Source organism: Pimephales promelas, chromosome 21 (genome assembly GCF_988280905.1).
Source record: "Pimephales promelas chromosome 21, fPimPro1.hap1.1, whole genome shotgun sequence".
NCBI lineage: Eukaryota > Metazoa > Chordata > Actinopteri > Cypriniformes > Leuciscidae > Pimephales > Pimephales promelas.
In genome coordinates, this window is record NC_142789.1 from 4,464,430 (window position 1) to 4,479,932 (window position 15,503).

General features: G+C 40.1%; 1 protein-coding gene across 1 annotated transcript in view; it reads right to left on the reverse strand.

The window, feature by feature from the left end:
- Positions 1–13,402: 13,402 nt before the first annotated feature.
- Positions 13,403–15,503, reverse strand: part of itga7 (integrin, alpha 7) — a 56,761-nt gene continuing 54,660 nt past the window's right edge. Inside the window, exon 26 of the mRNA XM_089125247.1 lies at positions 13,403–13,935. Coding sequence (XP_088981373.1) covers positions 13,786–13,935 — 150 coding nt within the window. The 3' untranslated portion in view covers positions 13,403–13,785. The remainder of the gene's footprint in view (positions 13,936–15,503) is intronic.

The window sequence follows — 15,503 nt, forward strand, 5'->3', positions numbered from 1 at the left end:
TTTTTTTTTTTGTAGAATTGCCTTTACAGGGACTTTAAAGGACAACTCCGGCGCAAAATGAACCTTTGGTCTAATTACACATTGCTACCTAGTCAACCGTTATCTGAGATTTGTTTTCATGATTGCCGAATGTAAATAGTTTTATCTCTAAAAACAGTTTAGCCTATAACGCTAGTTTATGGGGCATAGAGTAATGACAAATAAAAATTGCTTGTTATTACCACTAACAAGGCTCAAAATAGCCCCACACAAACACGACAGCATAATAAGTGTCCCTACATTCAAACCGAAGCATTGAGAACTTTGTCAGTGTCCATACAGTTTAATAAGAAGATATTTTATACACACAGTCAACTTCGCAAATACAGGAAGAAGCCATCTTTAAAAAATTGTCTCTACCAGTCGATCTACGAACGCCGATCCAAGTGCGGTGAACTGTGCAGAATCTCATATGGTCCGTTGTTTTCGGAAGAAACACAAACACGAACCGTTTTCTTCTCTTAAATATGTATATGTAGACTACTGTTCGCGCTCTCCTTATCACCTTATTCACATCTCACCAGCGCACTTGGATCTGCGTTCGTAGATCGACTGGTAGAGGCTATTTTTCAAAGATGGCTTCTTCCTGTATTCGCGAAGTTGACTGTGTTAAAATTTTCTTTAAAGGTGCTATATGTAACTTTTCTTCTAAAATGAATCCTTTTTTTATTGCCTGTGTCTGAAGCGGTGTTCTCCACTTGTCGGGTTTTGCTATTACCTCTAAAGGCCAGTATTCCTATTTGTATGTGAGGTCTCCAGGTCGGATTTTCTGCGAAATCCATCGGATGTGACATGCATGCACGCTCCTGAGCCTCTCTCCTTTTTATGTACAGTCTATGCGACGGCACTGCAGCTGATGACATGAGTCTGATGACACCAAAAACTCCTGCCTCCAGCACAACACACACTCCAACTCAAACTCCACGTAATTATAAAGAACAAAACAAAAATGTATCTGCTGAAGCTCATCAGACCAAACGTGAATCGGATCGACTTAAGACAAAAACACGGATTAACATCAGCAGAGACCTCCGCTATTTTTATTGTGATAAATTGTTTTCAGATATGCTGAAAAAATGGTAAACTGTAATGAAATAGCAAGGTAAACTACAACATACATGAGATGTGAAATGAATACAAAAGACTGCTTCAGTCTAACGTCCCTCATCCCACTACTATCATATTGATTATAATACACATTTCCAGACACGTTCAGCGCAGTAATGTTACTTCCTCCTTCTCCGATCTACTTTTACACTGAAATTGTTCAGTCCCTTGCACTAACTGTTTTCATTATCATATTATACATTCACCTGACATCAAGCTGATAAAAGTAGCCTATTATTGTAACGTTGCAGTGGGTGTCACACATGCACACACAAAAGGTTTAGATCCAAGTGCAGTGTTGTTTATTGGGGTAATCCAAATTGTAGTCAGCCAGGCAAAGGTTCAAAATCCATACAAAGCAGTCCAAAAACAAGAAACCAGATATTACCAGAACTCCGAAGTGCCAGCGACATCAAACAAGGACTCGACGACAATCACAGAAACAAACAGGGTATATATACACACACAGATACAAGGTGACGGGAAACAGCTGTGTGCAATAATCAATGAGTGACAAACAGGATGATGGGAATTGTAGTCTGAGTGAAGGACACTGTGGGGAAAGAGGACCTCTAGTGGACACCAGGGAACATAAACCAGACTCTGTGACAGTGGGGTTAACATTAGTTTCCAACATGTCGTGTGATGCTTTCTCCGGAGTGTGGAAAGTCTCAGTGTGGCCGTGTACCATATGTGCTAACTATGAGCGCGCAAGAGCACGAGCGCTCATGTAAAAATTGGTTGCAATCTGAAACATCACCGATAGGAAAATACATATAGCACCTTTAATACTATTTTTATAGCCTACCTTTTCAAAGTCTGAATGTGTGTTGAGTCAAAGTCTGTGAAGGCAGTTACATAAATATTCATGGTCATTAAATGTCATTTAGGACTTGTTTATCTCTAGTTTTTTCTTCCTCATTTGTTTGGCTCATGTTATCAGTATACGGTAGCTTACAGAATCAGTGCAAGGACTTCCAAACCCAGGAGTTATAGTACTGATAGTTTATGATAACCGTGCATACTATTTTTAATGCTTATGACCATAAAAGAAAAAAATCAATGCACCCTTTGTGTTGTAAGTCTAAAATGCTCGCAAGCACACACACACACACACACACTCACTCACTCACCCACTCAAACACACATTCACTCACTGGTTTGGGGGTGGGTAAACAATAACAGAGATTACATTTTGTCTGTCTAACCATTTAAAAAGTCAAATCGCCACCAAAAAATGGAAATATTACCAAGAGCGTACTGTTGTATGCAGGACAGATTGTCTACGGGCTGAAACTGTGTATTTCCACGGTTATAGGGGGATCTTTAACAAAACAGCCAGACTCACTGGCAAGCTTAAGTTTCAGCAGCTCAAGCACATGTTATTGTTAGTCCATTAGCATCAGTAGAGAGAGAGAGAGAGAGAGAGAGAGAGAGAGAGAGAGAGAGAGAGAGAGAGAGAGAGAGAGGAATGGAAAATTCTGTAACTGTTGCATGTGCTGAAATAGTTTTCTGCTATACAATCTCCAGAGACTTGAGTGCTTTGCATTTTTCACCCACCGTATTCCTGATTTCAGCTATGCCAGGTGTGTGTGTGTTTCAGCAGTTTTCACAGGAATCTCTGATTCTGTGGATGTGTAACTTATGTCTTCTTCTTGCTGAGAGACTGAGATGAGTCTTCTGAATTAACCTGTGCTGTTTGTGATAGCGCTCCTCCATCTGTCTCGCATCTGTTCTTCACGTGAATCCTTCCCTCTCATCACATCTCCAGTGAAGGTGCTTCTTCAGCTTCTCAAAGTCTTCTCCGCTCTCAGAAGCATTTCTTATCAATAAAGGAACATTTGGGGAAAGTTGTAGTCAGAAATGGAAACTTGAGTCTGACTTGCACACATCCTCTACACTGAATGCCATTGACAGAAAGAAAAAAAATGTTCCATTCTTGGAAATTCCATCCTTGCAGGCTCATAATGAATAAAATAGTGATATAATTCTAAAAGTAAAGGGTCTTACCAGTAAAATTATCATTTTTAAAAGTTTACAGGTTTTCTCTGTCACGTTGGTACATTTGTCAGATCACAACTTAAATTCTCTAAATTCGTTCCGTCATATAAACACACGTGGCCTGATGCATAAAGTGATTTCTGTCGCTACCCTGAGAAACTGAGTTTAGCTTGACCACAGAGAACAAACAGAGTACTGGATGAAGAGTGTATGTAGCCTACCTACTAGCGTTTGAAACTAAAGGCTTCTGTACTTTGAGGCAGTGATGAGAAACTGGAGCTTTTCAAACCTCTCTAACACACATGAAACGCTTGCAAAATGACCTATTGTTTCGAAGCGCTTGGATAACTGGTGACCCCTGCTGGTCATGACTATGCAAAGGCAACCAAAAATCACACAACCAATGGGCTATATGCACGCATAAATTCCGCATTTGACGCAAGGATGCTCGTCCATTTCCGGTTGTGGAGATTAAAGCGGAGGATGTAATTTTATATATAGTTATATTTATTTAATATAATTTTAAAAAGAAGCATAAACACAACGAGGGGTGTCTGTTTTATCTGTTTTTGTGACTAACGTTTCTTTAGTATAACCATGGAGTATAAAATTCAATATAAATTCTCGGTATTGCATTGGACTCTACGATCGGCGGAAATTATCGAGCATCCCAAATGCTTCACCGGAAATACCGCCGTGCATAGAGCCCATTCAAAATGAAAATGATTATTTAAATGGCGTGCATGGGCAAAAAACATTCAGTTCCTCAGTCAACCTCAGAGAGAGAAGAGGATTGCAAGTTCACCTCCAGTCTTGAAAGTGCTACTTAGAGTCTTAGTTTTCCATTTATTTCATTGATCAAGTGTGTTTTTGTGTGTTAAAGGTAGGCAATTTGTTTTATAAACACTTTTTGTTATACTGCTTGAAACTCCCTTTACATCCTGATATCAATCAATAATAAAAGTGATCTACATAATTAAATTGAATTAAATAATAATTCAATAGTATCTGCTAACTTCCCCAACAACCGATTAGTGCAGGCTACTGTTGTAGTCATGGTTGTCATGTCATCCATGTATGCTCTGATTGGTGGTAGTCGCATCCCAGAAGCCAAGCACTCTCCTCCTACTTCCCATCTTCATGCCCTAATGATTACTTCCATTGGAGAAATGGCGCATCCTTCCATTATTCCAACCCCTAGACAATTGCCGTGTAGTGCTGAATTTTGGAGTTGAGAAACTAAATTGCAAATCTCCAAAGTAGGCTTTCACTAAATTCGTTATTGACATTGGTACTCTGAATCAAATCAAATGCTGCCCAGAGAAGCTCATGTGGCACTGAACCATATGCAATAGCATCTAGGAATGTCACATGGAGCTCCTTCCTCTCATTTTTAGCTGATTGAATTCGTTGCCAGATAACATTGATGTGTTCTAATCATCCTCCTGAGAACCCTGGATTGGCCTCTTTGTGAGGTGTCAATGAAGCCATTCTTTAATAGGCACGTGGACAATCTCAGAGCAATAATGCTGAAGAAAATCTTACCTTCAACGTTTAATAGTGACGAAACTGACTGATGCTTGTAGCATCTACATTTTACAATTATTCATTTAACTGACGCTTTTATCCAAAGTAACTTACAATTGCTAGAGGTCACATGCCTCTGGAGCAACGGGGTTAAGTGTCTTGCTCAGGGACACATTGGTGTCTCACAGTGGATTCAAACCCGTGTCTCTCACACCAAAGGCATGTGTCTTATCCACTGCGCCACCTTTTTCTTTAGGTATAAAGACTCCACCTGCTCTTCGCCATGCTCTAGGTAGTCTCGCATAGCCAGACCTTCAGACTGACGGCTGAAGGTCTGGAATTCATAGCAGCTTTCTTTGGCCAAGGCCCGCCCATAAGGCCGTTTGACCAACATGCCAAACAACCAATAACAGTTCGTTTCGTTTAGAGTTACGTTTTGGGGCGTGGGAATGTCCCCACAACAACAGACCGGCGTGCAACAAGTCATTCAGCATAGAAAATCCAAGGAGAAGAAAACAAGCAACAATGGCGACTGCATTACCACAACAATGGTGTCTGCATTACCACATCTGATCAAAACACAGAGTAAATCAGTAGGAAACGTATGCAGACTTTGTTCAGAGACCTTCAAAGCATCTAAAACACACACAGATTATTTCGTGGACACGACTCCAAAGACAAAGCTGAGAACCGAACACAATACTGAATCGGTCAGCTGTGATGTCAGTGTCTGTTGTTTCCTGTTCGCAGTTAGCTACTTCCAACATGACATCATGACTTTTGCGTAAACATACACGCCACTTTCAAATCAAGTGGCGTGTTCTATACGCATTTTGAGCTATCCATGTATATGCGTGTATGTCTACGCCATTAATGTCCGAGTGATTCTGCGTGTATGTACACACCGTTAAATGTCCGAGCAAAGCGAAGCAAAATGTAAATCTACATCTGGGGAGCGTTTTTTTTGTTTCCTAGGATGGTAGGGGAACACTTATAAATGACATTAACCCCAGTGACAGGTAGGATGTAATAAAGTTAAGTCAACGGCATTCATAAACACGCTGAAAAGCGATTATGCGTGTTGATAGCACGCCAACAATGGAAATACGAATTGGCGTGTCATACACACGCAAGTTCATGAGATCAGTCTGCAACATAATCTTCCATAATAGATAGGAGAGGACACAACTAGTAAAATTGGATGTAATGGGAATCCTTCTAAATGCTGACAAAGGGTCGGCCGGGCTTCTCAAATCCCGTCGGCAACAGGCTAAAATATCTCTTTTTGTCTCCACTAAGTGCCTCAAACAAAACTCCAGGACATCTCTTAAAGAGTCTATGCCGTGAACCTCGCATACTTTTGAGAATCCTACGTTTAGTTGACCTTGATAAATTCTCATGGTCACTCATGTAAACACAACAGTTTTTCTTACGCAATCACACATCTGTGTTTTGTTTCCCGGCGGAGCGAAAATAAACGCGACACTCGCGCCCCCCGGAAATCCGATACAATTCAGATGACGACTTCGACATTCCTGAAGTGTTTCCAGTTAAGTGTACTATATGCATCAGACGTTTAGCACACGTTCTGTGGGCATGACGCCTGAGGCTGAAACTCTGTTCTAGGTACAACCTGTTTTTCCCATGCCACTTTTATCAGTTTCCACAGAATTCGCAGACCTCTGTACGGATCTCCATTATGCCCTGGAGATGATGAAGCCCTTGCCTTTCTCATAGCCTGCTCTACCTCTTTCCACTTAGGTGCACAGACCTCCATTTGGTATTCTGGTGGATTGATTGGTGGGATGTCTGATAGAATTGACATAGACTCATGCTTTTTGCATCTGTATGCGTTTCCTCCAAATATCTCTCTAGCTCAACCCTAGATGCTTTTAAAATGCCATTCTTCTCACTGGTGGATAACTTTACGAATTTGAATAGGTCTTTATAGAAATTAGCCCTCGCACGTTCCTTCTTTTTGTAGTGTTTCCGTAGGTGCTCAGCTCTGCGTAATGTTGCCAGCTTATCTTTTATGGCCCTTTGCCCCTTCTGACTTTGTTAGGCTCTTTTCCATTGCTTCCTCAGCTGTCTCCTTTCTCTAACTAACCCTTCAATTTTCTGCTTCCAGGAGTTTGTGCTTTTTCCTTCCTTTTCTCCACACCAAACCTCTCACTTCCATATGCGTAAATGATGACCCCAAATTTATCCAGCTTCTTTTCAACTGTACCAGTTAATCTTTCCAATGCAAAGCATAGATCTGTGTTTACCATGTCCCATGCAGTTTTCTCTTGGCCATCTTACTCCAGGCCTATGCCCATTGAGGTTCTTTTCTCTCTTATGCTGGTTAGTCTGACCAGGTTCACAAGTATGAATATGTTCATCACTAATTGTGCAAGCCCTCCTCTCCTCTATGATGACAGGGGTGCTGATATCCTGCGAGCTGTGGTTTGCTTCCTGTCGTTTGATTTCATTCGGCTGACTTTAAGAAGTACTGATCAATGCGAGGCCCTTGTCCCTTCTCCCTCAAGCATTTCATTTTCCCTTGATGAACCTTCAAACCCCTGACCGTTGTCGCCTTTCTCCAGCCACAGACTTAAACCTGGAGTTCAATGACTTTATTAAGTGCATGTCTTGAACTAGTCTTACTCCATACTCATATCCGTTTCCATTCCTAAGTCGTTATCCGTGTTGTCCAACATTGAGTCATCTTCCGCCCCAGCTCTCGCAGACTCTAGGGGTGTTTTTCTCTTGAATTTCTCAAAAGCCTTGGGCGGGTTTCTCCAGCATCCTGTAAACACGGAGCTGGATACTGCCGACAAGGGTAGCTAACCCTTGCCCCACTGGGGTCTCTTTCCTCCAGTCAGCTGTCTCTCCAGGCTGTCACAAAGTCTTTCCCTTGTTGCCAGCAGCACTATTCACTGCAGTCACTGGACGTATCCAGAGCTTCATGATTTCCATTACACAAGAGTCGATGTTAAACTTCATGCTGATTTGTACTTGGCTTTTGCCATTAACACAAACTAAGACGTAGCTTTACAGTAAACTATGCTTCTCTATCCTTGCTAGAATTATAACAAGGTTGTCAGGAATAAATGCTGACGAAAAGCTGTCAGTAGACAAAAACTCCATGAAATGTTCTTGAAAGTTGTTACATGTGATTTAAAAGGTTTATACAGTGGATGCTACTGTAAAGACTGTAAGTCTGTCCCTCACAGCCTCAATTTCATTAGTGCAAAACTCAATATGGCGTCGACCCTGACTAAGGTCTTGAGTTGGACCATCTTCACTTTATTTACGGATGTGACATGAACTTAAAAAAAAAAACATGATGTGAAACTGACAATTCCCACAAAATATGACTTGATCATCAGGGTAAGTTAAAGGGTTAGTTCACTCAAAAATGAAAATTCTGTCAGTATTTACTCACCCTCATGTTGTTTCAACCCCGTAAGACCTTCGTTCATCTTCGGAACACAAATTAAGATATTTAAGATATTAAGATCGCTCCTGCATACAGTCCATAGGCTTCTTGAGGGACTGGCTCTTGCTGTCCTCGAAAAGTCATTAAAGACATCGTTAAAATAGCCCAAGTGACTACAGGGGCTCAATCTTAAGTTTATCAAACGACGAGAACACTTTTGTGCGCAAAAAAAACAACAAAAATAACGACTTTATTTCAACTATTCGTTCATTTCTCCCTCTGCGCGAGTCAGGTTACTAGTTTAATAGCGTAAGCTTCTGTTATTGTACGTCACACGCATCACACACACATGACCAGCGTCGGCCAATAGTTAGCCTACGTGTGACGTAGCTCTACGCAATCACACTACGTTAACTGACTTACAGGCTCATGGAGAAGGAAGTGAATAGTTGAAATAAAGTAGTTATTTTTGTTGTTTTTTTGCGCACAAAAGTGTTCTCGTCGTTTGATAAACTTAAGATTGAGCCCCTGTAGTCACTTGGGCTATTTTAACGATGTCTTTAATGACTTTTCGAGGACAGCAAGAGCCAGTCCCTCAAGAAGCCTATGGACTGTATGCAGGAGCGATCTTAATATCTTAAATATCTTAATTTGTGTTCCGAAGATGAACGAAGGTCTTACGGGGTTGGAACAACGTGAGGGTGAGTAAATACTGACATAATTTTCATTTTTGGGTGAACTAACCCTTTAAGTAGATTTTTTTGAATACTGATTTTATTTGTGTAATTTTCTGATATTTGTTGCCACAATAATTTAAACCTAGTGGAGCTTGATTTAACCACTTCTCTGCGGTCTCTGGTGGTGATCAATGCATTGGATTATGGATAGATAAGATTGTTCAAAAGTAAGTACTGATCCTTGCATTTCCACAAATGATCCACATATTTTGACATATAAGAGGTCATTGTACTATAAAACATCCTCATTAGGCCTAGTTCAAAAACTGCTTTTATTGAAACTAGTGACTCATTTCGGAGTTTGTTACATTATGAAGTAATAGAGTGACGAAAGATCAGATCAAAGGCTACTTCTATATCATGACATCTCGCCCACTGGCACATTAGTGAGACGGGAAAGAAAGAAGAGGATCAAATAACATTTCCTTCCAAAGGACCTTAATGCTATGAAAGTGCTTTATTTATTTTCAACAATGTGAATGTCTCAGTAGAGCATTATTTGTTTGTTCGGTGCATTTCACAGTGGATTCATGGGCAAATCAGTCGCAATTTCGACACAGGCTTTGCCAACAGACTTATACTTTAAGATATGGACCCGACAGTAATGTCACAAGTTTTTCTTCCAAATATGAACTCACGCCATATCAAGCCTACATTAAAGAGTCTAAGGGCAGATTGTTTGCTTTGTTTCAATGTACAATGTTTCATTTCCTTTTTGGTTCGGTTCTATAACATTTCAAAACATACCAGTCACATGTGAGTAAAACTGTCCTGAGTTTCCTCTGCGTCATCCATCAAGATGATTGACAAGTTCGCTCTGCTTGGCTTTATCTGTAGCTGTTGAGATATACACACAAACACTGATATGAATAGTCATCCTTCCTGCTTTAACTGATACATTAAAGCTACATTTATAGACATCTGAGTGCAGTTGCCATGTTCATATACACCTAAACAACACTGAACTGAACTGAGAAACGCACCAGGTTCCCAAACAAATGCTCCATATGACCTTAAGTATTGGCTCATTTCTTTAGAACATTATTATTTATGACTCTGGAATCTGCAATGAGCAGATCAGATAATTGATTCAATTGTTGCATCACCCTGAAATGTGCCTATGGTATGTTATATATTGTCCGTTTTTTTTATTTTAACAAGATATGTATTACGGTAATGGTGAGGTAAGGTTTTTGTGGTGTTTATTGATTAAACACTCCAAACAAATAAATGTTGGAACTGGCGTGTAGCCTCTTTATTCTTTTAGAATATTCCACGAACATGTGATTAGCTCTTTGTGCCACTTCCTAGAGTTTCTTCTTCTATTTACCAAAGGGTATCTGTTAACTGTATGTTTGGTTTTACTGCCATCTAGCGGATAGACATATGAAACACACCTAATCACCACATCCCCTTTCCTTTAGGAAGAAAAATATAAACTGAAATGCAATTAACATTGGGGATAATATAACACAACTCAATTATCCATTTGACAATAAACTGAAATTTTCAAAACAACACATTTGTGTGGCACAGTTCAATTGTAACTGAAGAGGGTAATTTACAAATTAAGTCGATCAGGTTTCTTTATTATGCGTGATGATCTTCTTAATATAGGAGATGCATTTGTTTCTGCTGAATGACCATTCTCCAGGGGAATGGAAGAAGATGAAGAAGTCTGACAGCTTGGTGGTGTTACATTTTCAGGTGAAGCCAGAACTACTTCTCCTTCAGTGTCAGTCAGTGTTTGGCTCGTTTCTTGCGTCTTAAGAAGACTTCTGCGATTTCTCCTAAGCACTTGTCCATTCTCTGTTCTGACAACATATGATCTTGGATTCACTTCTTCCAGAACAACAGCTTTTTTGTCCCAGCAGTTTGCATTTTCCACTCGCACAGTATCATTTCTTGATAACACCTTCAGCATTTTGGTTTGTTTGTCATAGTTCCTTTTTTGTCTCTTTTGAAGATCCTTCCGTTTCTGTTTTATTGCTGCATTGTTCAACGTATCTCGTTTTGTGTCATGTTTGCAGGGAAGTGTCGTTCTAATCTTGCGATTCATTAAGAGCTCTGCAGGAGATGCACCATGTTCCAGAGGAGTTGCTCGATAGCTCAGAAGAGCTAGATATGGATCTGACTTTCCTTCAGATGCTTTCTTCAACAATTGCTTCACAATGTGCACTCCTTTTTCTGCCTTCCCATTAGATTGAGCATGATGAGGACTTGAAGTGATGTGTCTGAAATCATAGTGAGCAGCAAAGTCCTGAAATTCCCTGGAATTGTAACATGGGCCGTTGTCGCTCACCACAACCAGAGGAATGCCATGCCTGGCAAAAATTGACTTCATCTGCTGTATCACACATGCACTTGAAGGGTTAGACAGCAGGGCTATTTCTGGAAAACTCGAAAAGTAATCCACTACCAGCAAGTACTCTTTACCATGGAAATGAAACAGATCGGTACCTACTTTCTGCCAAGGATGCTGCGGTAAGTCTGTTGTGATCATTGGTTCTCTTGCTTGTTTGTTTTGATGTTTCAGACAAACTTCACATGTGCTGACCATTTTCTCAATCTCAGAATTTATTCCAGGCCAATACACTGAATCCCTGGATCTCCTTTTGCATTTCTCCATTCCAAGATGTCCCTCGTGTATCCTGGAAAGCATCTCTTTTCTCAGCACTTGTGGAACAACTATTCTGTCCCGTCTCAGGAGAATGCCATCTGCTACACTGAGCTCAGCTCTAACATTGTAGAATTGCGGGCAGGAACTTTTGACCCAGACATTGTTCAGATTTTGAATAACAGCCTGGAGAACTGGATCTTTTGCTGTCTCCTCAGCTATTTGCTTGAGCTTTCGATCAGACACTGGAAGAGATTCAACAACAAGATTCACATGTGTGCTCACATCATCTTCCGTGGAACTCATATCTGAGGATTTGGATGTTAATGGGGCACGGGACAGTGCATCAGCTAGCACTATGTATTTTCCTGGTGTGTAGACTAATTCAAAGTCATACCGTTGCAGTCTCATCATTAGACGCTGAATGCGTGGAGACATTTGATTCAGATTCTTCTTGATGATCGCAATTAAAGGCTTGTGGTCCGTCTCTGCTGTGAACAATGATAAGCCATAGACATAGTCATGAAATTTCTCAAATCCAAAGACAAGTCCGAGACATTCTTTCTCGATCTGAGCATATCTGCACTCAGATTGTGTCATCGTCCTAGAGGCATAAGCAATCGGTTTCCAGCCGTCACCTTCTGCTTGGAGCAAGACTGCACCTAGACCATCTTTTGACGCATCCGTGGAGATTTTGATGCTCTTAGAGGAATCAAAGTAGGTGAGAACTGGTGCTCTTGTCAATATTGACTTGAGGACTTTCCATTCTTGCTCATGCTTACTTGTCCAGTTGAACTCATTTTTATGATTCAACAGCTCTCTGAGGGTCGCAGTTTTCGCAGAGAGGTTTGGAATGAATTTGCCGATGAAATTTACCATTCCCATTATCCTCAGCACACCTTTTTTGTCCACAGGACTCGGCATGTCCAGAATTGCCTGAATTTTGCTTTTGTCAGGTTCAACACCACATCCAGACAACTTGTCACCTAGAAATGTCATTTCAGTGACACCAAACAGACATTTAGCTCTGTTTAACTTGAGTCCATATTTCTGTACTCTTTGAAGTAGCTGGAAAAGTCTTTGATTGTGTTCCTGCAAAGTGGATCCCCAAACCACTAAGTCATCAACATATGCACGGACGCCCTCCAATCCTTCTATGATATGCTCCATGGCACGATGGAAGATTTCTGAGGCTGAAATTATGCCAAAGGGAAGACGAAGAAATGAATACCGTCCAAATGGTGTATTGAACGTGCAGTACTTGGTACTGTCTTCATGGAGCTTCAATTGCCAGAATCCCTGTGAAGCGTCCAGCTTGCTGAAATACTGTGCACCAGTAATTTCACTTGTGATCTCCTCACGTTTTGGAATCTGGTAGTGCTCCCTTTTTATGCTTGCATTCAAGTCTCGAGGATCCATGCATACTCTCAGATCACCATTTTTCAGCAACTGTCAAGAGCAACGCTATTTTCCGTGAATCCGACTCATCACTGAGACCAACAGCTTGGATGTATAGCGCGAATTGCTGCTTGAAAGTCCGCCAGCTGCTATCAACACTCCCGGTGAGTTTCAGAGATTCCGGTGGTTTGATAGAATCCATCTCTGTTGTATCACAGGACAGTTCACTCCTGGTACCATGTGGTGTTTATTGATTAAACACTCCAAACAAATAAATGTTGGAACTGGCGTGTAGCCTCTTTATTCTTTTAGAATATTCCACGAACATGTGATTAGCTCTTTGTGCCACTTCCTAGAGTTTCTTCTTCTATTTACCAAAGGGTATCTGTTAACTGTATGTTTGGTTTTACTGCCATCTAGCGGATAGACATATGAAACACACCTAATCACCACAGTTTTCATATAAATTATTTTGATAATTTATATCATTATTGTATATAATCATCATATAGCGATGTTAAAGTATTAAGGTATTGTAGACAACAGTTGTAAAGCTGCTATAAATGATGTGTATTGATAAAAAATAGCACCATACAAATACAATTAACTTTTTGTCATGAGGGTCTTAGGATGATGTGTGCCAAGCTTCATATGAACTGAAAACTTTATCGTTCTGGTGATGATGAAATATGAAGTTTACAGACACATCACACTCAATATAACATTATTATGTTAAATAACAGCTTTAATACTAGCTGCATATTCCCATTTATATACTGTCTATCTCCAGCTAGATCCAGCCGTCCTCCAAAAATGTTCTTTCGATCCGCAGAACGCTGAAGAAAACGCAACTTATAATAAAAATGTGTAGCAGTGTGTGTTTATGGTCAGTGCAAGTCCACTGCAGTCTCTGGTCAGCGTCCATGTTTCCATGAATCTTATATTGTCCCATCACTCCAGTGGGTCGCCCAATGCTTTTTGTGCAAAATAAAAGTCTTGTCCAGAAGTGGCGTCTCTTGCCGCAGGATCTTCACAGCCTGATACTGGGGCACTTGATCTTCATACCGAACCCTATGGAAGAAACCACACTGCAAAAGAGAAAGAGGTCAAATGAGATAAAGATTTATACACAGCACAGCAAAAAATCAAATAAGCGTGATACACACGATGTGACCTTGATGCCAGGGTTCAAAGTTAACACATGCTCAGAGCCAAATGTGAGTAAAAAATAATAACTTTTAGGGTTAGAACTATATCATCTATGTTCAAAGTTCCATAATTCATAATCCTCCATTGGCAAGTGTGGTGGGACATTTATTCACAGCATGCTTGTCTGTTTCAGCTGAAGATGCTTTAACTTTATCAACCTCTGTGTTTCCTTTACTGTGTTATCTTTAAAGGTGATAAAGTTGCTGCTGCCTATCACATTTCAACAGAACACGTCTTTTGATAAAGTCTAATGACCTATTCACATGTAATATTTGCACATCTTTTATACTTAGATCAAACTTTTAGTAGATCAGGATGTTCTCAATTGTATTCCTTATCCTATAAGCATCAACATCAATGCAACTTTCTGAAGCATTGATAAACACAAAACTCTTCATTCTTCATAGAACCACAGGCTATAACTCTTGAAGAATGATTCTTTGTCTTATATTTGTTGATTACATGCATATATCACCCTCATTATATATATCAGTCATTCAGTCATATATCAGTCATTACATATATCAGTCATTACCCAAGGAAATTCGTAAATAAAAATGATTGAAAATCTGTCCTGCATTTAGGCACAATATATAAATCATGCAGATGTTCATTAGTTAAAGTTCCAGGTAAAGTAGCGTTCTGCTTTTCCTATACTTGAAAAGATCTAGTGGAGTTTAGTTTTCAAGTGCTGAGATCACACTGGCTTTTCCAAACGATTAAAAATGTTGAAGGAATCCAGAGTTAGCTTCACTTTCTGTCTCCTGAGATGCCTTTATCTGATCGATATTAGAGTTAGATGTACTGTACTTCGCTGCCTTTGATAATCCTGTGCTTTCCATTCTGTGACAGTAGAGCTAAAAAAAAATAAAGATGGCATCTGAAAGTTGTGTGCAAACGCTGCCTATAAAGTGATTGCCTGGTAAGGGAACTGCCTAAGTTTTCAGACGCAGCCAAGAATTGGTGTGTATGTGGACGTGTGCTGTGCAGTCCCTTCTGATGAACATTACGTCACACAGATGTATGAACACAGAAGTATACTAGCTGATTATTCATTATAAATGAAAGAGAACGTTTGTTCTGCCTTGCACCCTACACCAACACCACTGCCGTCAATAGCCATTTTTATTAACAAATATAAATTTCATATCAATAATTCTGTAATACTCACTGTCATAAACTTGTTACGTTTGGTTTGGGTTTTGTTTTCACTTTCATATCTTTTATTTAGTAATTTGGCTTGGTCAAGATTCCAATGTGATTCCCTTCCCATCATGTTATCATGTCATGTGCTTCCCTAGTCTCTTGTGTCATAATTGTTTCCGAGGGGCGCTCCTGTAAAAAATAAAGTGGGTGAAACTTCCGGTGAGGCGGCGGAAGTAGCATTCCAATGGTATTTTGTGTGTTAGTTAGCGAAGAGGCTAGCTGTTTTTCTGAGAATTATTTT